Raw genomic sequence first — 20,288 nt, 5'->3', positions numbered from 1 at the left:
ACTGACAACGTAGCACCGGGATTACCGATTATAAACACATGCACACTATATTAGGTATTGACTGTAATTATGCCCACAACAAGAGTTTGTTGCTTTGTGAGGTGAAATTTTGCATTTAAAAAGAACATGACTCTCTGCTATTGCAAACTTTCTAAAAAAAATACACTAATAGACTTGATTGACACGTATATACAGTAACATTTGTGTTCTATGACATCACAATTTCACTCCGTAGGCTGCATTGCTGGATACCATAACTGCTTCACCTGTAATAGTGATTACTGGGAATAACACTAAATTAATCACATTAATTGGCACAACAAACCTTCACCGCTGTTTTTGTCAGCATCGATAGTTTCGTAAACCACCTCATCTACACGTATATCTGAGGGTAGCCATAATAATCATAATGATCTATAAACACACATACACACACCCACCCACCCACACACACACACACAGTGTGATACGTAATGCAAACGTGCATGCACTAATAATTAGACAGTGGTATCAAGCACCTCTTACCTCCAATATGTTCATATGTGTGCTCATCATTTGATTGGACGTTGACTGCATCATTAGGAGCTTGTATAACAGACATACCATATGCTGGATTCCTCGCTGTGTGCATGTGATACATGTAGTTAGTGAGAACACACACTACTTAGTGTAAACAATACTTACATGCACTTTCCTGTTTAGGCCCACCATGTTGTCTCCTCCTAATTCTGAGAAGATTTAGACAAACAAACAACTACATGTTTACTTACATGCAAACAATGCCGACTATTATCAGTATGATTGTCAGTAGAACCACGGAAACAATTAGTCCTGCAACAATCCCTCCCACTATCGCTGTGAAAACATTATCAACGGAGTTTAAATACATAATATGCTGGTACATACGTTGCCCTGATGACTGTGTGAGTATAACCATGGCAAAACTGACATTGCCCACTCCCTGTACTGTACCAGCTGACACTGTAAAGTAGTAATCAGAGTTTGGGTCGAGATTAATAATTATAGCAGAGCTGGCGTCTTCCCCAGATACAGTAATGGTACTAGCATTCGCAGCATTAGAGCCAACTCTCCAGTAGGTGATGGTGTAGTTAGTGATGAAGCCTCTAGCCTCTGAGCGACTGAGTGGTCTCCATGACACCCGCACAGCTGTTCCATTCAGTCGAGTGGAACCAATATCTCGAGGATGGAATATGGGAACTGTGTGTGTACAAAATTTATGATTAGGATTTAAATTGTTGCTGCTTAAACTTACTTCCTTCAGCAGTGAATTCTACAACACTGACAGGCTCTCCAGCACCAGCGCCATTGATGGCAGCCACTGATACCACATAGGGAGTATAGGGGACTGTAGGTGGAAGGGGGGTAATGCAATTCTCGATGATACCATTTACTGGTACCTAATTACCTAATTGACTGATAGAGAACGAGGTAGCTGAAGTGTTGTACTCGGTAACTGCTGAGCTGCTTCCTTCCTCTTTAGTTGTGATGGTGTATGTTTGTAGCATGCCATTAACTTTAACAGGCTCAATCCAGTTGACAGTGAGGGTAGTTTTATTCACTCTTAAGACTCTCAGACTACCAACTGGGCCAGATTCTGAAGGGATTTATCACATGACAATACATGTAACATGAGACTGCATGCATTGTATGAACTCACTGGCCTCAGCTGTAGTGAACCTAGAAGGGTTTGATGGTGGTCCTTCACCAACAGAAGTACTGGCTGATACTTGCACTGATACAGTTTGATAAGGGCTCAGGATATATATGGAGAATGTTAACCGTTCTGGTGACGTTGTCGATTTTGTGATGGTTCCATTGCGGTAGTCCACATACAGAGTGTAGGTGATGATGACTCCATTAGGTTCAGCTGGTGGATCCCAGGAGAGGGTGAGGGTGGTTGCCATGGAAATGGCTGTTGGAGCAGTTAGTATTCCAGGAGCTATATACAAAGGACAAAAGGATGCGCAAGTACCAGACGATCAATAATTATGTTTAATTTACCTTCTTGTCCTGTTCTTACAACAATTGAATCTCCTTCACCAATGTTGTTTAACTGATAAATAGCACTGACAAAGAACTGGTATTGTTGATAAGGAAAAAGGTTGTTGATGACAATGAAGGGGGAATTCGAATTTGTAGTAAGCGACATTGATGTAAAACCATTGGTCCCTGTCACTTGTACACTATACTCAATTAGTGCTACAGTAATCGAGGTAGTATCTGGACGGTCCCACATCAAGCTCACTCTTCTGGATTCTGTTGTAGAAGTTCTGAGGTTAGTTGCACCCGGCAGTACTACAAGGATACAAAGAAATGAATTAAAATTCACATAATATTTTTCCTTACCATCATCATTGTCTATTATTACTATAGCAACCGCACCACCTCTAAACGTAACTCGATTGTTGGGGGAGGTTACTGTAACCAGAAACGATTCACCAGGATCAGCAGTGTCATCATCAACTATTGTCACTGAGATACATCTGGACTCTCCAATAGTTGAAAACTGCCTCGTTTGCACTAGAGAACTAGTAGTGAAATCAGCATTTAGAGCTGTGTGGGACAGAAACTTGAAAAACAGCTTTGAGCTATTGCACCATGCACACTAACTTGCTGGTCTATTATTATTGCTTGTGTCAATGGTGAACAACACTTCAAGTGTTCCAGTTGCCAGTCCTCCAGATGGACCCTCCAACACAACACAGATCTCTCCAGTCTCCTCCGTAACTTCAGCAAAGGTGTAAGAGATTTGTGATAGAGCCAACACAGGATCTAGATATAAGATTAAGCACAAGGGATTATAATTAGCAACTGCATAACCTCACTATTAATGAATGATAGCAACTCATACACACACATGACACTCATACCATCATCATCTCTGACTGTTATTGTAGTTTGGCTAATCCCTCCAACAGTCACTCTTGAGTTAGGGCTTGAAATGCTCAACACAACAGTGTACACTGGTATTGGAGACGTCCCGTATATATCATCATCTGCCACTGTCAGTTGTATACACGCCTGAGTGTTTGTGTTAGCCGAGAAGGTTGCAGTGCTTGATCCTACGTGATTAGAGCAATCACACAAAGACAACAGTGTAGTTTACACACCTCCACTCCAAGTAAACACAATAGTGATGGGTACACTTGTTCCACCAGATGGACTGACCAGATTAGTACACACATCAACCACACCACCCTCGGTAGTTGTCATGGTAGCAGTGGCCATGGAGACAACAGTATCTATAGCAATAATATGATGCAACCCCTTCAACTAGTAAATCAAGCCAAGTATTATTTTGTGATAACGTTTTGACTTACCTTCATCATCCCTTACTGTGATAGTTGCAGCACTTGGATCTGTCAGCAAAATATCTGACGAAGTTGGGTTCATAAGAGCAAGATTCAGTGTAAATATCTGACTATCAACTTCATAAATGTCATCATCCGTAGCAGTAACCACCCAGCAATCAATAGTAGTAGTGTCAGTCAGATGCAATGTGTTTGTAGGAACACCAAGTCCTCCTATTATTATACATTCATAATCAAATTAAAAGAGTGACTGCTTACCTGCTGGAGTGACTGATAGTCCCACCTCTACACTATCTCCAGGGTCCAGTATTGCCATCACACAGACTGACAAACTGCCTCCCTCCATTACTATCTGAGATTCACTGCCACTGCTAAAGCTGAGTGTTCCAGCTGCACTGCACTGACTGAGAGTGCATAGCAACACCACAATCACTCTCTGAGTTACGAGTGCCATAACACACACAACGTGTAATAAGTAGATCTAAGTAATGGAAACAGTAGATGTGATCTATGCAGTTAAATCAACGGATGGGCTGCTAGTTTGAGAACAACATTTTCATTCCAGTACAGAAAGTAAAACAATAATGCTGTGACTATAAATACAACACAGCACATTGTTTGCATGCCTGTAAGGCTGTTATCATTCAGGACATATTTGTCCATCATGCAGGATGTCATAGCATCCACAGGAGCAGATGGTAAAGGTCACAATAACAATTACAAACAAGTACTACATAAAATAAAATAATATTATTATACTATAAGTCGTGTATGGTTGTGATAGTATAAGTAAGACACGTACAGTTACATGTGTGTTCTATGACATCACAATCTCACTCCGTAGGCTGCATTGCTGGATACCATAACTGCTTCACCTGTAATAGTGATTACTGGGAATAACACTAAATTAATCACATTAATTGCCACACAGACCTTCTCCGCTGTTTTTGTCAGGATCAATAGTTTCGTAAACCACCTCATCTACACGTATATCTGAAGGTAGCCATAATTATGTGATGACCTACACACACACACACACACACACACACACACACACACACACACACACACACACACACACACACACACACACACACACACACACACACACACACACACACACACACACACACACACACACACACACACACACACACACACACACACACACACACACACACACACACACACACACACACACACACACACACACACACACACACACACACACACACACACACACACACACACACACACACACACACACACACACACACACACACACACACACACACACACACACACACACACACACACACACACACACACACACACACACACACACACACACACACACACACACACACACACACACACACACACACACACACACACACACACACACACACACACACACACACACACACACACACACACACACACACACACACACACACACACACACACACACACACACACACACACACACACTAACATCTAATTATTTTGACTAATGGCAAATCCAACCAAGGTTAGATCTTATACATGTAGCTACAAGCCACAAAACGCCTAAAGTAAGATGATACACCCAGATATGGGAATCACATGAGCCTAAACATAATCGTCATGGTACTACAAAACTGGTACAAAAACTGAGAACAAAGAGACAGAAATAAAAGAGCTGACAATAATGGAAAAGAAAGAGACTGACATTGTCACGTGGGTTCCATTTTGCTTAACTTAATTACTTATGTACACAATAACTATAAGGTAGCAAATTTGAAGTACTTCCTAAACAAAAAAATTTAGCTTGCTTTTTCAACTGCATGTTTTGTGGTGTTTAACCATAGAGTCTATGGTTTGACAGTCACACCCGGACTCCGCATGTATGGGAGTGGTCCCGCCTTTCCTCGAGCTATCCACAAGTCAGGAAATTAAAGGGACCGAAACTTGTGGACTGGCAATGACGGGTCTGGTGCTCCTCTGAAGACCGGAAAAAATTATATAAATTGTCAATTGAATGTCTTTCATAAAAATAAATGTGCATCCCGTTTGAGTCAAAATGGTACGCTTCAGCGGGCGCGGTTCCATCCAACCCAGTTAGCTATAATACGAATATTTCTTCTCAGCATCAAAAAGACACAGCATAAGTTAAAATAATGTTGTTAGACTGCATACATTTACAAATAACATATGATATATATGTATATATTCTATGAACTGAAAATCAGCATCTTCCTGTTTGAGAAATTTGAATTTTTAAATTATATGAGTCAGCAAGGTCTCAGTGGACAGATATACACCCAACTTTTATCATTTTTTATTTCAATCTCTCAAACACACACACACACACACACACACACACACACACACACACACACACACACACACACACACACACACACACACACACACACACATGTATATGCACTAATAATTAGAGAGTAATATCAATTAAGGGCGTATAGTATCATGCATCTTACCTTGAATATGTTCATATGTGTGCTCATCATTTGATTGGACGTTGACTGCATCATTAGGAGCTTGTCTAACAGACATACCATATGCTGGATTCCTCGCTGTGTGCATGTGACATGTAGTTAGTAAGAACACACACTACTTAGTGTAAACAATACTTACATGCACTTTCCTGTTTAGGCCCACCATGTTGTCTCCTCCTAATTCTGAGAAGATTTAGTAATTAGGTTTTGCAAACAAACAAACACTTACATGCAAGCAATGCATACTATTATTAGTATGATTGTCAGTAGAACCACGGCAACGATCAGTCCTGCAACAATCCCTCCCACCATCGCTGTGAAATAACATTATTAACAGAGTTTAAATACATAATATGCTTGCACATACATTGCCCTGATGACTGTATGGGTATAACCATGGCAACACTGACATTGCCCACTCCCAGTACTGTACCAGCTGACACTGTAAAGTAGTAATCAGAGTTTGGGTCGAGATTAATAATTATAGCAGAGCTGGCGTCTTCCCCAGATACAGTAATGGTACTAGCATTCGCAGCATTAGAGCCAACTCTCCAGTAGGCGATGGTGTAGTTAGTGATGAAGCCTCTAGCCTCTGAGCGACTGAGTGGTCTCCATGACACCCACACAGCTGTTCCATTCAGTCGAGTGGAACCAATATCTCGAGGATAGAACAGAGGAACTGTGCGTGTACAAAATTATAAGATTTGAACTGTTGCAAGGAAAACCTTACTTCCTTCAGCAGTGAATTGTACAACACTGGCAAAAAATTTTCCAATACCGACTCCATTGATGGCAGCCAGTGATACCACATATGGAGTATAGGGAACTGTAGGTAGAGGGGAGTGATGCACTATAGAGGTTATTGAATATTTGATTACCTAATTCATGTATAGAGAACGAGGTAGCTAAAGTGTTGTAGTGCTTTGTATCTGCTGAACTGCTTTCTTCCTCGTTGACAGTGATTGTGTATGTTAGTAACACTCCATTAACCTCGGCAGGCTCAATCCAGTTGATAGTGAAGGTAGTTTCATTCACTCTTAAGACTCTCAGACTACCAACTGGGCCAGACTCTGAAGGAACGGTAATCAGATAACATTAAGTATATACTAGCTACATGCATGCATGAGACTGCATGCATTGTATGTACTCACTGGCTTCAGCTGTAGTGAACTCCATACTGAGTCTTCTTAGTCCCTCACCAACTGAAGTACTGGCTGATACTTGCACTGATATAGTTTGATAGGGGCTCAGGGGAGATATTGTGAACTGTTCGGATGTAGTATTAAAGGTCGAGGTGGTTCCATTGAGGTAGTCCACATACAGTGTGTAGGTGATGATGACTCCATTAGGTTCAGCTGGTGGATCCCAGGAGAGGGTGAGGGTGGTTGCCGTGGAAGTGGCTGTTGGAACAGTTAGAATTCCAGGAGCTACAAAAAGAAGGATTTATTACAATCAATAATTATGTGTTGACTTACCCTCTTGTCTTGTTTTTACAACAATTGAAACTTTTTTGCCAATGTTGTCTAACTGATAAGTAGCACTGACAGAGAACTGGTATTGTTGATAGGGAAAAAGGTTGTTGATGATAATGGAGGGGGAATTCGAATTTGTGTAAGCGACATTGATGTAAAACCACCAGTCCCTGTTACTTGTACACTGTACTCAACTAGTGTTACAGTAATCGAGGTAGTGTTTGGACGGTTCCACATCAAGCTCACACTTCTGGATTCTGTTGTAGAATTTCTGAGGTTAGTTGGACCCGGCAGTACTACAAGGATGCAAAGAAATGATATTATAAATTCATATAATATTTTTGCTTACCATCATCATTGTCGATTATTACTATAGCAACAGCTCCACCTCTAAACGTAACTCGATTGTTAGGAGAGGTTACTGTAACCCGAAATGATTCACTAGGATCAGCAATGACGTCATCAACTAGCTATTGTCACTGAGATACATCTAGACTCTCTCACACCCATGCTGCCAAGAGTCGAAAACTGCCTCGTTTGCATGAGAGAACTAGTAGTAAAATCAGCATTTTCAGCTGTGTGGGAAAAAACTTGAAAAACAGCTTTGAACTATTGCACCATGCACACTAACTTGCTGGTCTATTGATATTCACTATGTCAATAGTGAACAGCACTTCAAGTGTTCCAGTTGCCAGTCCTCCAGATGGACCCTCCAACACAACACAGATCTCTCCAGTCTCCTCCGTAGCTTCAGCAAAGGTGTAAGACAATTGTGATAGAGCCAACACAGGATCTAGATATATAAGATTAAGCACAAGGGATTATAATTAGCAACTGTGTGACATCACCATTATTATGAACGACAATAAATCATATACACACATGACACGTCATACCATCATCATCATTGACTGTCACTGTGGTTTGACCTATCCCTCCAACAGTCACTCTTGAGTTAGGGCTTGAAATGCTCAACAAAAAAGTGACTGGTATTGGAGACGTCCCGTATATATCATCATCTGCCACTGTCAATTGTATACACGCTCGAGTGTTTGCGTTTGAGTTAGCCGAGAAGTTTGCAGTGCTTGGTCCTACGTGATTAGAGCAATCACACAAAGACAACAGTATAGTTTACACACCTCCACTCCAAGCAAACACAACAGTGATGGGTACACTTGTTCCACCAGATGGACTGACCAGATTAGCACACACCTCAACCACACCACCCTCGGTAGTTGTCATGGTAGGAGTGTCCATGGAGACAACAGCATCTTTAGAAATACCTTATAAGAAACACCATTATAGGCTGCTCTTTAGTCTCACCATCATCATCGTTGATAGTCACCGTTGCAACTGTGTTTGTCAGATCCAATCTTCCTTGATTAATCCTTTTACTGAGAGTAACAGTCTCCATCAACACTGGACTAGTTTGGTACACATTGTCATTGGTAACTGTCATATTTAAGCACTGGGTATCCCTCACAGGAGAGTTGGAGGGGAAGGTGAAGTTAGCTAAGAAAAAAGTATGAAAGAGAAAAAAATTAATGTCTAACTTGAAGAGGGAACATCATGTGAGATCTCAAGATCAACTCACTATTATTGAGTGTTATAAATATCTCCTTCTCTGCCCCTCCCACTGGAGAGTCTAGTCTAGCACAAACTGACACATCACCATCTCCTTCATTCTGCACTATAGTTTGGTTCACTAGCGATATTACAGCTCCTGTAGAAGCAGGAACAATAGATAAAAAATCTGTGATTTCTAACTTACTTTGCCTATCAGTAATGCGAATGATTATGTTTGTCCCAAGTCTGACCCTCGGATTAGCACTGGCATCAACTGACAGGTTCACACTAAACACTTCGTTGTGCTCATAAATTAAGTCTGGTTTTGTTTGAATAATGATCCTACAAACTTGTGACACAGTAAATGTTACATCCACTGTCAAATGTTCATAATCGCTGTTCGAAGCTGTAAACAATGAACGTTACGGATTTATCATAAAACTTTAATTTACTTACTTGCTGCTTTTATATCATCCAGTTCGCTAGTAGCAACTCGTACCACCGCCTCTCTATCACTAATGGTTGCACCACTGATTGCAACACACACCTGAACAGATTGCCCTTCTGTCACAAGAATGTCACCTTCTGAATTTGTTACTCCTGAAGTTGTGATTTCAGCCATCACCTCTATAAAGTAAACAGTATCAACTATTGTAATGAAGATAAACATATTCTTGTTGTGACTATCTCATTCACAGTATATACAGTCTCGCAATGCACTCATTAAAATAACATGTAGTATAACTATAAATTAACCCTACCATCATCATCCACAATGATCACTGTGGTTTGGCTCCTCCCTTCAATGACAGTGACTCCAGTAGTTGGACTGACCACACTCAGTGACACAGTGAACATCTCATTTGCCTCAAAAATATTGTCTTCACTTGTTGTAATGTCAATGCACTTGAAGTCTGTTGTATCAGTAGCAGTGAATGTTCTTGTCACTGATGCTGATACAAAGTCTGTATCTGAAGCTTTAATACAGATTAAAGAGCGTAATAACATTGTACCCAATAACAACTGATTATTGTGTTTCTCTCACCTGTTTCCTCACTGCTGGTTGCTAGTCTGACTTCAACATTTCTCCCTAACTGTGCAGTCAGCGAAGCACAAACCATTACAGTCTCTCCTTCCATAACTTGCTCCTGAGTTTCCATCATTTGGATGGTAACACCTGTATTAGAAATAGAAGGTATAATTATACAGAGATTGTATACACAATCGTAATGCACAAATAACTACTCACCACCATTGGCAGAAATAGTCACAGTAGTGGAGCTCCTTCCAGATATGATGACCCCACTAGGGAGACTGTTCGGGTTTAGTGTCACTGTGAATGTCTCATCATCTTCAAAGATGTCATCACTTGTAGCCGTTACAACCGAACACTCCTGATTTGTATTTGATGTAGTGAACATCAGCTTGCCTGATGCTAAGCTAAAATCACTTAAAGAAGCTGTATACAAAGAATCGTCATAATAAGTTTAAAGTAATAATTAATATTTACCAGTTCCGACGGTGCTGGTCAGACTCACAACTACACTTCTCCCCAACTGTCCAGTCAAGGTTACACAAACCATTACCATCTCTCCTTCAGTGACAAACCACTGGTCATGAGTCATTGCAACTGTGACATCTGCACAAGAATTATCATGATTCAACCAACAATGCAAGTAATTAAATCTCACTGTCATTATCCATTACAGTGACAGTACTTTGCTGCCCCACAGACACTCCAGCAGTCATCGGTACAATTGTCAGCGTGAAACTCTCAGAATTCTCAAATATAGGATCATCTAGGGCAGCAACATTCCAGCAAACTTGGGTTGTGATGTTGGTGAATGTCAGTGTGCTTGTTGGATCAACAGTGAGATCTATGGCCAGGGAAACAGTATAGCAACATAACAATACATACTAGCTAAATGCACACCTTGAGAGAATCCCTCACTGCTCATCAGTTCTACCATCACCATAGCCTCTGCAACCAGTGCAGGGGTGACTGCCACACACACTGGCACAGCCTCTCCTCCCTCAGTTACAGTGAAAGAGGTCTCAGTGAAGCTCACTGTTAGTTCTGCATCACCAGTAGCAGTGCACAAATTGATCTCTGACCATGCAAGTACTAATAGCACTAATAACTTCATTTTTGTCTGATTTCTGTGTAAACTGAGTTTTGTGCATGTGTGTGTGTTATTGAAACGTTTGTGCATTTACAGGATGTGTAGTTAACAATCTTTACCAAAATTAATTATTCCAAACATGGCCTCGATTGAAAGCCGGTTATTAAACGGCTTAAGTTCTAAAGATATTCACTTTTATTTGTGCATTACGATTGTATACAATCTGTATAATTATACCTTCTGCTATTGCAGACTTTCTAAAAAAAATACACTAATACACTTGATTGACACATATATACAGTTACATTAGTGTTCTATGACATCACAATCTCACTCCATAGGCTGCATTGCTGGATACCATAAAACTGCTTCACCTGTAATAGTGATTACTGGGAATAACACGCAATTAATCACATTATTGACACACAAACCTTCACCGCTGTTTTTGTCAGGATCAATAGTTTCGTAAACCACCTCGTCTACACGTATATCTGAAGGTAGCCGTAATAATAATGACCCATACACACACACACAGTGTGATACGAAATGCAGACATGTATGCACTAATAATTAGAGAGTAATATCAAGGGCGTATAATATAGTATCATGTACCTTACCTCGAATATGTTCATATGTGTGCTCATCATTTGATTGGACGTTGACTGCATCATTAGGAGCTTGTCTAACAGACATACCATATGCTGGATTCCTCACTGTGTGCATGTGACACATGTAGTTAGTAAGAACACACACTACTTAGTGTAAACAATACTTACATGCACTTTCCTGTTTAGGCCCACCATGTTGTCTCCTCCTAATTCTAAGAAGATTTAGTAATTAGATTTTCAAATAAATGATGGAAACTTACATGCAAGCAATGCAGACTATTATCGTCAGTAGAACCACGGCAACAATCAGTCCTACAACAGCCCCAGCAATCACTCCCACTATAAATATTAAACAGAGCTATAGGAATTATACGCTCAAACACACTTACTCCCTGATGACTGTGTGGATATAACCATGGCAACACTGACATTGCCCACTCCCTGTACTGTACTAGCTGACACTGTAAAGTAGTAATCAGAGTTTGGGTTGAGATTAATAATTATAGCAGAGCTGGCGTCTTCCCCAGATACAGTAATGGTACTAGCATTCGCAGCATTAAAGCCAACTCTCCAGTAGGTGATGGTGTAGTTAGTGATGAAGCCTCTAGCCTCTGAGCGACTGAGTGGTCTCCATGACACCACGACAGCTGTTCCATTCAGTCGAGTGGAACCAATATCTCGAGGATGGAACAGAGGAACTGTGTGTGTATACAAAATTATGAGATTTGAATTGTTACATGAAAAGGACTTACTTCCTTCAGCAGTGAATTCTACAACACTGACAGGCTCTCCAAAACCAGCGCCATTGCTGGGAGCCACTGATACCACATAGGGAGTATAGGGGACTGTAGGTGGAGGGGAGAGGGGGGTGATGCACTATACTAGGACATCGACTATCTGTTTACCTAATTCATGTATAGAGAACGAGGTAGTTAAAGTATTGTACTCTGTATCTGCTGAGCTGCTTCCTTCCTCGTTGGTCCTGATGGTGTATGTTAGTAACACTCCATTGACCTCAGCAGGCGCAACCCAGTTGACAGTGAGGGTTGTTTCATTCACTCTTAGGACTCTCAGACTACCAACTGGGCCAGATTCTGAAGCAATGGTTATCACATGACATTAGTGTTTTCTATATGAGACTGCATGCACTGTGTAAACTCACTGGCCTCTGCTGTAGTGAACTCCATACTGAGTGTTCTTGGTCCCTCACCAACTAAAGTACTGGCTGATACTTGCACTGATACAGTTTGATAGGGCCTCAGGGGAGATAATAGGAATGGTGCGGATGGAGTAAGGAAGTTTGTGGTGGTTTCATTGCGATAGTCCACATACAGTGTGTAGGTGATGATGACTCCATTAGGTTCAGCTGGTGGATCCCAGGAGAGGGTGAGGGTGGTTGCCGTGGGTGAAGCCATGAGCATAGCAGGTGGACCTCCTGGAGCTTTAAGTATAAAGTATGACTATTGGAGCAGTTAGAATTCCAGGAGCTACAAAGAATACCGCAAGCTTAAGTACCATGGATCAATATGTATTCTACGTACCTTCTTGTCTTGTTCTTACAACAATTGAAACTTCTTCCCCAATGTTGTCTATCTGATAAACAGCACTGACAGAGAACTGGTATTGTTGATAAGGAAAAAGGTTGTTAATGACAATGAAGGGGGAATTTGAATTTGTAGTAAGCGACAATGATGGGAAACCATTGGTCCCTGTCACTTGTACACTGTACTCAATTAGTGCTACAGTAATCGAGGTAGTATCTGGACGATCCCACATCAAGATCACTCTTCTGGATTCTGTTGTAGAATTTCTGAGGTTAGTTGGACCAGGCAGCACTGCAAGGATACAAAGAAGTAAATTCACACATAATAGTTTTGCTTACCATCATCATTGTCGATTATTACTATAGCAACCGCTCCACCTCTAAACGTAACTCGATTGTTGGGAGAAATTACCGTAACCCGAAATAATTCACCAGGATCAGCGGTGTCGTCATCAATTATTGTCACTGAGATACATCTGGACTCTCCAATAGTTGAAAACTGCATCGTTTGCACTAGAGAACTAGTAGTGAAATCAACTTGTGGAGCTGTGTGGGAAAGAACTTGAAAAACAGCTTTGAACTGTGCACACTAACTTGCTGGTCTATTGATATTCACTGTGTGAATAGTGAACAACACTTCAAGTGTTCCAGTTGGACCCTCCAACACAACACAGATCTCTCCAGTCTCCTCCGTAGCTTCGGCAAAGGTGTAAGACAATTGTGATAGAGCCAACACCGGATCTAAATTATAGGCACAAGTGATTAGCAACTCACCATCCTTATAAAAACAACCACAAATCTTACAAACACATCACATTCCTACCATCATCATCGCTGACTGTTATTGTGGTTTGACCAATCCCTCCAATAGACACTCTTGAGTTGGTGGGGCTTGAAATGCTCAACACAACAATGTACACTGATATTGGAGACGTCCTGTATATATCATCATCTGCCACTGTCAGTTGTATACATGTCAGAGTGTTTACGTTTGAGTTAGCCGAGAAGGTTGCAGTGCTTGATCCTACGTAATTAGAGCAATCACGCAAAGACAACAGTATAGTTTACACACCTCCACTCCAAGTAAACACAATAGTGATGGGTACACTTGTTCCACCAGATGGACTGACCAGATTAGCACACACACCAACCATACCACCCTCAGTAGTTGTCATGGTAGCAGTGACCATGGAGACAAAAGCATCTATGTAGATTGTAATACCAATAAGTGCAATCTGTTAAATTCTCACCATCATCGTCCCTGACTGTTATTGTGGTTTGACCAATCCTTCCAACAATCACTCTTGAGTTGGGACTGCTCAACACAACAGTGTACACTGGTATTGGAGACGTCCCGTATATATCATCATCTGCCACTGTCAGTTGTATACACACCCGAGTGGTTGCGTTTGAGTTAGCCGAGAAGATTGCAGTGCTTGATCCTACGTGATTTGAGCAATCACACAAATAAGACAACAGTATAGTTTACACACCTCTACTCCAAGCAAACACAACAGTGATGGGTACACTTGTTCCACCAGATGGACTGACCAGATTAGCACACACCTCAACCACACCACCCTCGATAGTTGTCATGGTAGGAGTGACCATGGAGACAACAGCATCTATAGTGATGCAACCCCCTCAACTATAGTAAATCAAGCCAATTGAAAACGTTTTGATTTACCTTCATCATCCATTACTGTGATAGTTGCAGTACTTGGATCTGTCAGCACAATATCTGATGAAGTTGGGTTTACAAGAACAAGATTCAGTATAAATGACTGACTATCTACTTCATAAATATCATCATCCGTAGCAGTAATCATCCAGCAATCAGTAGTAGTAGTGTCAGTCAGATGCAATGTGTTTGTAGGAACATCAAGTCCTCCTATTATTATACATTCATAATCAAATATACAGAGTGACTGCTTACCTGCCGGAGTGACTGATAGTCCCACCTCTATACTATCTCCAGGGTCCAGTATTGCCATCACACACACTGACAAACTGTCTCCCTCCATTACTGTCTGAGATGCACTGCCACTGCTAAAGCTGAGTGTTCCAGCTGCACTGCACTGACTGAGAGTGCATAGCAACACCACAATCACTCTCTGAGTTACGAGTGCCATCATATCTATGGTGGCATAACACAACAAGTAATAAGTAACTAAGCAAGTAATGGAAACAGTATAGATGTGATCTATATATGTAGTTAAATCAACGGATGGGCTACAATAGTTTGACGCCAAAATATTCATTCCAGTACTGTACATGTATATGTACAGAAAGTGAACGGATAATTATTTGTTATGACTATAACAACACTCTATTAGTAGTGTAACACAACACATTAAGTTTGTTTGCATACCTGTAAGGCTGTATCACATGCATTCAAGAGATGGTAAAGATCAATATCACTGAACACACAATTCATGCAAGTTCTTAAAACTGCGAACACTTACTGTAGCCAGTGAGTATAGTAGTAGCTAGAACATAACCTGATAATACACTAATACATTCATATAAATGCGTATTCATTGTGTACGATACGAGGAAAGGCTACATTCCTGCATCAGGGGAGGTATTGCATGAGCTAAAAAACACATCTGTGTGATAGACCATAAACAATGTAAAGGAACGAGATTGGCAATGAGCCATAAAATGCAACTATCCATGATGCGCTGTATTAGTATTTTGCAGCCATATAGCATGGGGAATGAAAATGTGAAATGAAAGCAGCAAGCCACCAAACTAACAAAAGCAACACTTGTTACGTATCATGTTCAGAGAAATCAAACCTATAGGTAGTAGAGAAATGAAGAGATTCAGTATAATTATTATGTAGCCTCGTGGGAACCAGACCCAAAAATTCGGCTTCTGGAGGAAACATGAAAAGCTACAGAAAGTCACAAATGCAGGTGCTATTAGTATGAATATTAGAGGAGAGATAGAGTTGGGACTGTTTAGTAATAAGAGCGTGGTGTGGTGTGGTGGGGACAGGGACTCCATCCAGCTGCATTGTATGCATGCATGGTGGCATGATGCTGCAATGTGTATTAAGAAAAACAAATGCACACTTCCACATGCACACGTGGTTTATCAGTTTAGAAAAGAGAAATGGCTTTCAAGGATGGGGATATGGATGAGGGCAGTAACCATAGATAAGAAATTTATTAGTCACCAACCATTTCCGAGATGTGGTGGGAGTGTTTGCAAGGTGGCCGCGTACTCAGCTAGTCAGCAAGGTGCAATGCACATGGTAGCTGTGGCGGGTGACCCTCTACGCCATATTAAAGTAAAGTAACAGTAACCACTCAGTGCACCTTTTTAATAGGATGCATTATTGTTGACAGCTTATTTCATTTGCTGCATGTATTGCATTCACTTTTCATGTCATGATTATGAATTAACAGATAGAACATTTTGTCTTGAAATTTCTCATTTAAAAAGAACACAATAATATTACTCTCTGCTATTGCAATGACCGTGCAAAGATACTATATCAGCAGGCACTGATTTACACAGTCACATTTGTGTTCTATGACATCACAATCTCACTCCGTAGGCTGCATTGCTGGATACCATAACTACTTCACCTGTAATAGTGATTACTGGGAATAACACTAAATTAATCACATTAATTGGCACAACAAACCTTCACCGCTGTTTTTGTCAGGATCGATAGTTTCGTAAACCACTTCATCTACACGTATATCTGAAGGTAGCCATAATCATAATGATCTATAAACACACACACACACCCACACACACACACAGTGTGATACGTAATGCAAACATGTATGCACTAATAATTAGACAGTGGTATCATGCACCTCTTACCTCCAATGTGTTCATATGTGTGCTCATCATTTGATTGGACGTTGACTACATCATTAGGAGCTTGTCTAACAGACATACCATATGCTGGATTCCTCGCTGTGTGCATGTGACACATGTAGTTAGTAAGAGCACACACTACTTAGTGTAAACAATACTTACATGCACTTTCCTGTTTAGGCCCACCATGTTGTCTCCTCTTAATTCTGAGAAGATTTACATGTACCGGTAGTAGTTATAGGTTTTGACAAGATTATTGAAACTTACACGCAAGCAATGCAGATTATGATTGTCAGTAGAACCACGGCAACAATCAGTCCTACAACAGCCCCAGCAATGGCTGCCACCATTACTGTAAATAAATTGTGATTATTAAACAGAGCTATTAAACAGAGCTATATAGGATTTGATATAATTATACGCTCAAACACACTTACTCCCTGATGACTGTGTGGATATAACCATAGCAACACTGACATTGCCCACTCCCTGTACTGTACCAGCTGACACTGTAAAGTAGTAATCAGAGTTTGGGTCGAGATTAATAATTATAGCAGAGCTGGCGTCTTCCCTAGATACAGTAATGGTACCAGCATTCGCAGCATTAGAGCCAACTCTCCAGTAGGTGATGGTGTAGTTAGTGATGAAGCCTCTAGCCTCTGAGCGACTGAGTGGTCTCCATGACACCCGGACAGCTGTTCCATTCAGTCGAGTGGAACCAATATCTCGAGGATGGATTAGGGGAACTGCATGTGTGCATGTGTACAAAATTATAGGATTTGAATTGTTGCGGCGAAAAACTTACTTCCTTCAGCAGTGAATTCTACAACTCTAATAGGGTCTCCAGCACCAGCGCCATTGATGGCAGCCACTGATACCACATAGGGAGTATAGGGGACTGTAGGTGGAGGGGGGGTGATGCACTATACTAGGACACTGACTATCAGTTTACCTAATTCATGTATAGAGAACAAGGTAGCTAGAGTATTGTACTCTGTAACTGCTGAACTGCTTCCTTCCTCGTTGGTCCTGATAGTGTATGTTAGTAACACTCCATTGACCTCGGCAGGTGCAACTCAGTTGACAGTGAAGGTGGTTTCATTCACTCTTAGGACTCTCAGACTACCAACTGGGCCAGACTCTGATGAAGCAATGGTTTATCATATGACATTAAGTGTATACTAGTTTACGACTGCATGCATTGCATGAACTCACTGGCCTCAGCTGTAGTGAACTCCATACTGAGTGTTCTTGGTCCCTCACCAACTGAAGTACTGGCTGATACTTGCACTGATACAGTTAGATAGGGCCTCAGGGGAGATAATAGGAATGGTGCAAATAAAGTAGTGAAGTTCGTGGTGCTTCCATTGAGGTAGTCCACATACAGTGTGTAGGTGATGACGACTCCATTAGGTTCAGCTGGTGGATCCCAGGAGAGGGTGAGGGTGGTTGCCGTGGGTGAAGCCATCAGCATAGCAGGTGGACCTCCAGGAGCTATAAGTATGAAGTATGAGTTATATCTATTGGAGCAGTTAGAATTCCAGGAGCTACAAAGAATACAAGTTAGTACCATGGATCAAGTCAATATGTACTCGACATACCTTCTTGTCTTGTTCTTACAACAATTGAAACCTCTTCACCAATGTTGTCTAACTGATAAGTAGCACTGACAGAGAAGTGGTATTGTTGATAAGGAAAAAGGTTGTTGATGACAATGGAGGGGGAATTTGTAGTAAGCGACATTGGTGTGAAACCATTGGTCCCTGTCACTTGTACACTGTACTCAATTAGTGTTACAGTAATCGAGGTAGTATCTGGACGGTCCCACATCAAGCTCACACTTCTGGGTTCTGTTGTAGAATTTCTGAGGTTAGTTGGACCAGGCAGCACTACAAGGATACAAAGAAATGAAATTTAAAATTCACATAATATTTTTTGCTTACCATCATCATTGTCGATTATTACTATAGCAACCGCTCCACCTCTAAATATAACTCGATTATTAGGGGAAGTTACTGTAACCCGAAAAGATTCACCAGGATCAGCGGTGACATCATCAACTACTGCCACTGAGATACATCTGGACTCTCCAATAGTTGAAAACTGCCTCGTTTGTATGAGAGAACTTGTAGTAAAATCAACTTGTGGAGCTGTGTGGGAAAAAACTTGAAAAACAGCTTTGAACTATTGCACCATGCACACTAACTTGCTGGTCTATTGATATTCACTGTGTCAATAGTGAACAGCACTTCAAGTGTTCCAGTTGTCAGTCCTCCAGATGGACCCTCCAACACAACACAGATCTCTCCAGTCTCCTCCGTAGCTTCAGCAAAGGTGTAAGACGATTGTGATAGAGCCAACACAGGATCTGGATACATAAGATTAGGCACAAGTGATTAGCAACTGCATGACCTCACCATTATTCTAATATTATAAACAACAATATCATACACACACATGACACTCATACCATCATCATCGCTGACTGTTATTATGGTTTGACTAATCCCTCCAACAGTCACTCTTGAGTTGGTGGGGCTTGAGATGCTCAACAGAATAGTGTACACTGATATTGGAGACATCCCGTATATATCATCATCTGCCACTGTCAGTTGTATACACGCCCGAGTGTTTGCGTTTGAGTTAGCCGAGAAGGTTGCAGTGCTTGGTCCTACGTAATTAGAGCAATCACACAAAGACTACAGTATAGTTACACACCTCCACTCCAAGTAAACATAACAGTGATGGGTACACTTGTTCCACCAGATGGACTGACCAGATTAGCACACACCTCAACCACACCACCCTCGGTAGTCGTCATGGTAGGAGTGGTCATGGAGACAACAGCATCTATAGCAATACCATAATTATAATCAATGCACTCCCGCGTCAACTTCACAGTCTCACCATCATCATCGTTAATAGTAACTGTTGTCATCACTGTGTTTCCCAGATCCAATCTTTCTTGATTGAGGGCCATTGGATTTTTACTGAGAGTAATAGTTTGTGTCAACACTGGACTAGTTTGGTACACATTGTTATTAGTAACTGGGAGAGTCAGACACTGGGTAGCCCCCACACGAGAGTTGGAGGGGAAGGTGAAGTCATCTAGGGATAATCAAAGAGTTGAATCGAAATGGCTGAAGAGGGAATGTCATGCGAACTGGAATTACCGGCTGACGAGATCAGATAATGGAGTGTTATAAATATCTCCTTCTCCGTCCCTCCTGCTGGAGAGTCTAGTCTAACACACACTGAGACATTACCATCTTCTTCATTCTGCACTATAGTTGGGTTTACTAG

The 20,288-nt window shown here is 41.2% G+C and overlaps 2 protein-coding genes across 2 annotated transcripts in view; both read right to left on the bottom strand.

Annotated features, from left to right (window-relative positions):
- Positions 1–57: 57 nt before the first annotated feature.
- LOC135343155 (uncharacterized) lies at positions 58–11,044 on the bottom strand. The gene is made up of 24 exons (XM_064540131.1): positions 10,805–11,044; positions 10,563–10,748; positions 10,382–10,510; positions 10,121–10,330; positions 9,917–10,048; positions 9,633–9,848; positions 9,328–9,498; positions 9,077–9,277; positions 8,900–9,028; positions 8,629–8,817; positions 8,445–8,576; positions 8,202–8,396; positions 7,937–8,098; positions 2,368–2,574; positions 2,023–2,316; positions 1,679–1,960; positions 1,427–1,615; positions 1,274–1,366; positions 907–1,218; positions 771–855; positions 685–728; positions 526–621; positions 326–385; positions 58–266 (listed from the first exon to the last, which is right to left on the bottom strand). Exons 1-24 carry the CDS (start codon positions 11,016–11,018, stop codon positions 217–219), a joined length of 3,978 nt encoding a protein of 1,325 aa, XP_064396201.1. The 5' UTR covers positions 11,019–11,044; the 3' UTR covers positions 58–216.
- Positions 11,045–11,280: 236 nt separating this feature from the next.
- Positions 11,281–20,288, bottom strand: part of LOC135343180 (mucin-2-like) — a 10,467-nt gene continuing 1,459 nt past the window's right edge. The window contains exons 6-21 of the mRNA XM_064540164.1: positions 20,159–20,288; positions 19,893–20,093; positions 19,704–19,835; positions 19,456–19,656; positions 19,192–19,353; positions 13,485–13,691; positions 13,144–13,437; positions 12,765–13,043; positions 12,508–12,696; positions 12,355–12,447; positions 11,992–12,300; positions 11,863–11,941; positions 11,771–11,814; positions 11,612–11,707; positions 11,426–11,485; positions 11,281–11,368 (exon numbers count right to left, since the gene is read on the bottom strand). The exon at positions 20,159–20,288 is cut by the window's right edge and continues 14 nt beyond it. Coding sequence (XP_064396234.1) covers positions 11,325–11,368; positions 11,426–11,485; positions 11,612–11,707; positions 11,771–11,814; positions 11,863–11,941; positions 11,992–12,300; positions 12,355–12,447; positions 12,508–12,696; positions 12,765–13,043; positions 13,144–13,437; positions 13,485–13,691; positions 19,192–19,353; positions 19,456–19,656; positions 19,704–19,835; positions 19,893–20,093; positions 20,159–20,288 — 2,520 coding nt within the window. The 3' untranslated portion in view covers positions 11,281–11,324. The remainder of the gene's footprint in view (positions 11,369–11,425; positions 11,486–11,611; positions 11,708–11,770; positions 11,815–11,862; positions 11,942–11,991; positions 12,301–12,354; positions 12,448–12,507; positions 12,697–12,764; positions 13,044–13,143; positions 13,438–13,484; positions 13,692–19,191; positions 19,354–19,455; positions 19,657–19,703; positions 19,836–19,892; positions 20,094–20,158) is intronic.

This window comes from Halichondria panicea, chromosome 1, assembly GCF_963675165.1.
Source record: "Halichondria panicea chromosome 1, odHalPani1.1, whole genome shotgun sequence".
Classification (NCBI taxonomy): Eukaryota; Metazoa; Porifera; class Demospongiae; order Suberitida; family Halichondriidae; genus Halichondria; species Halichondria panicea.
The sequence above is the reverse complement of the archived record's forward strand: the minus strand, read 5'-3'. Positions and strand labels throughout refer to the sequence as shown.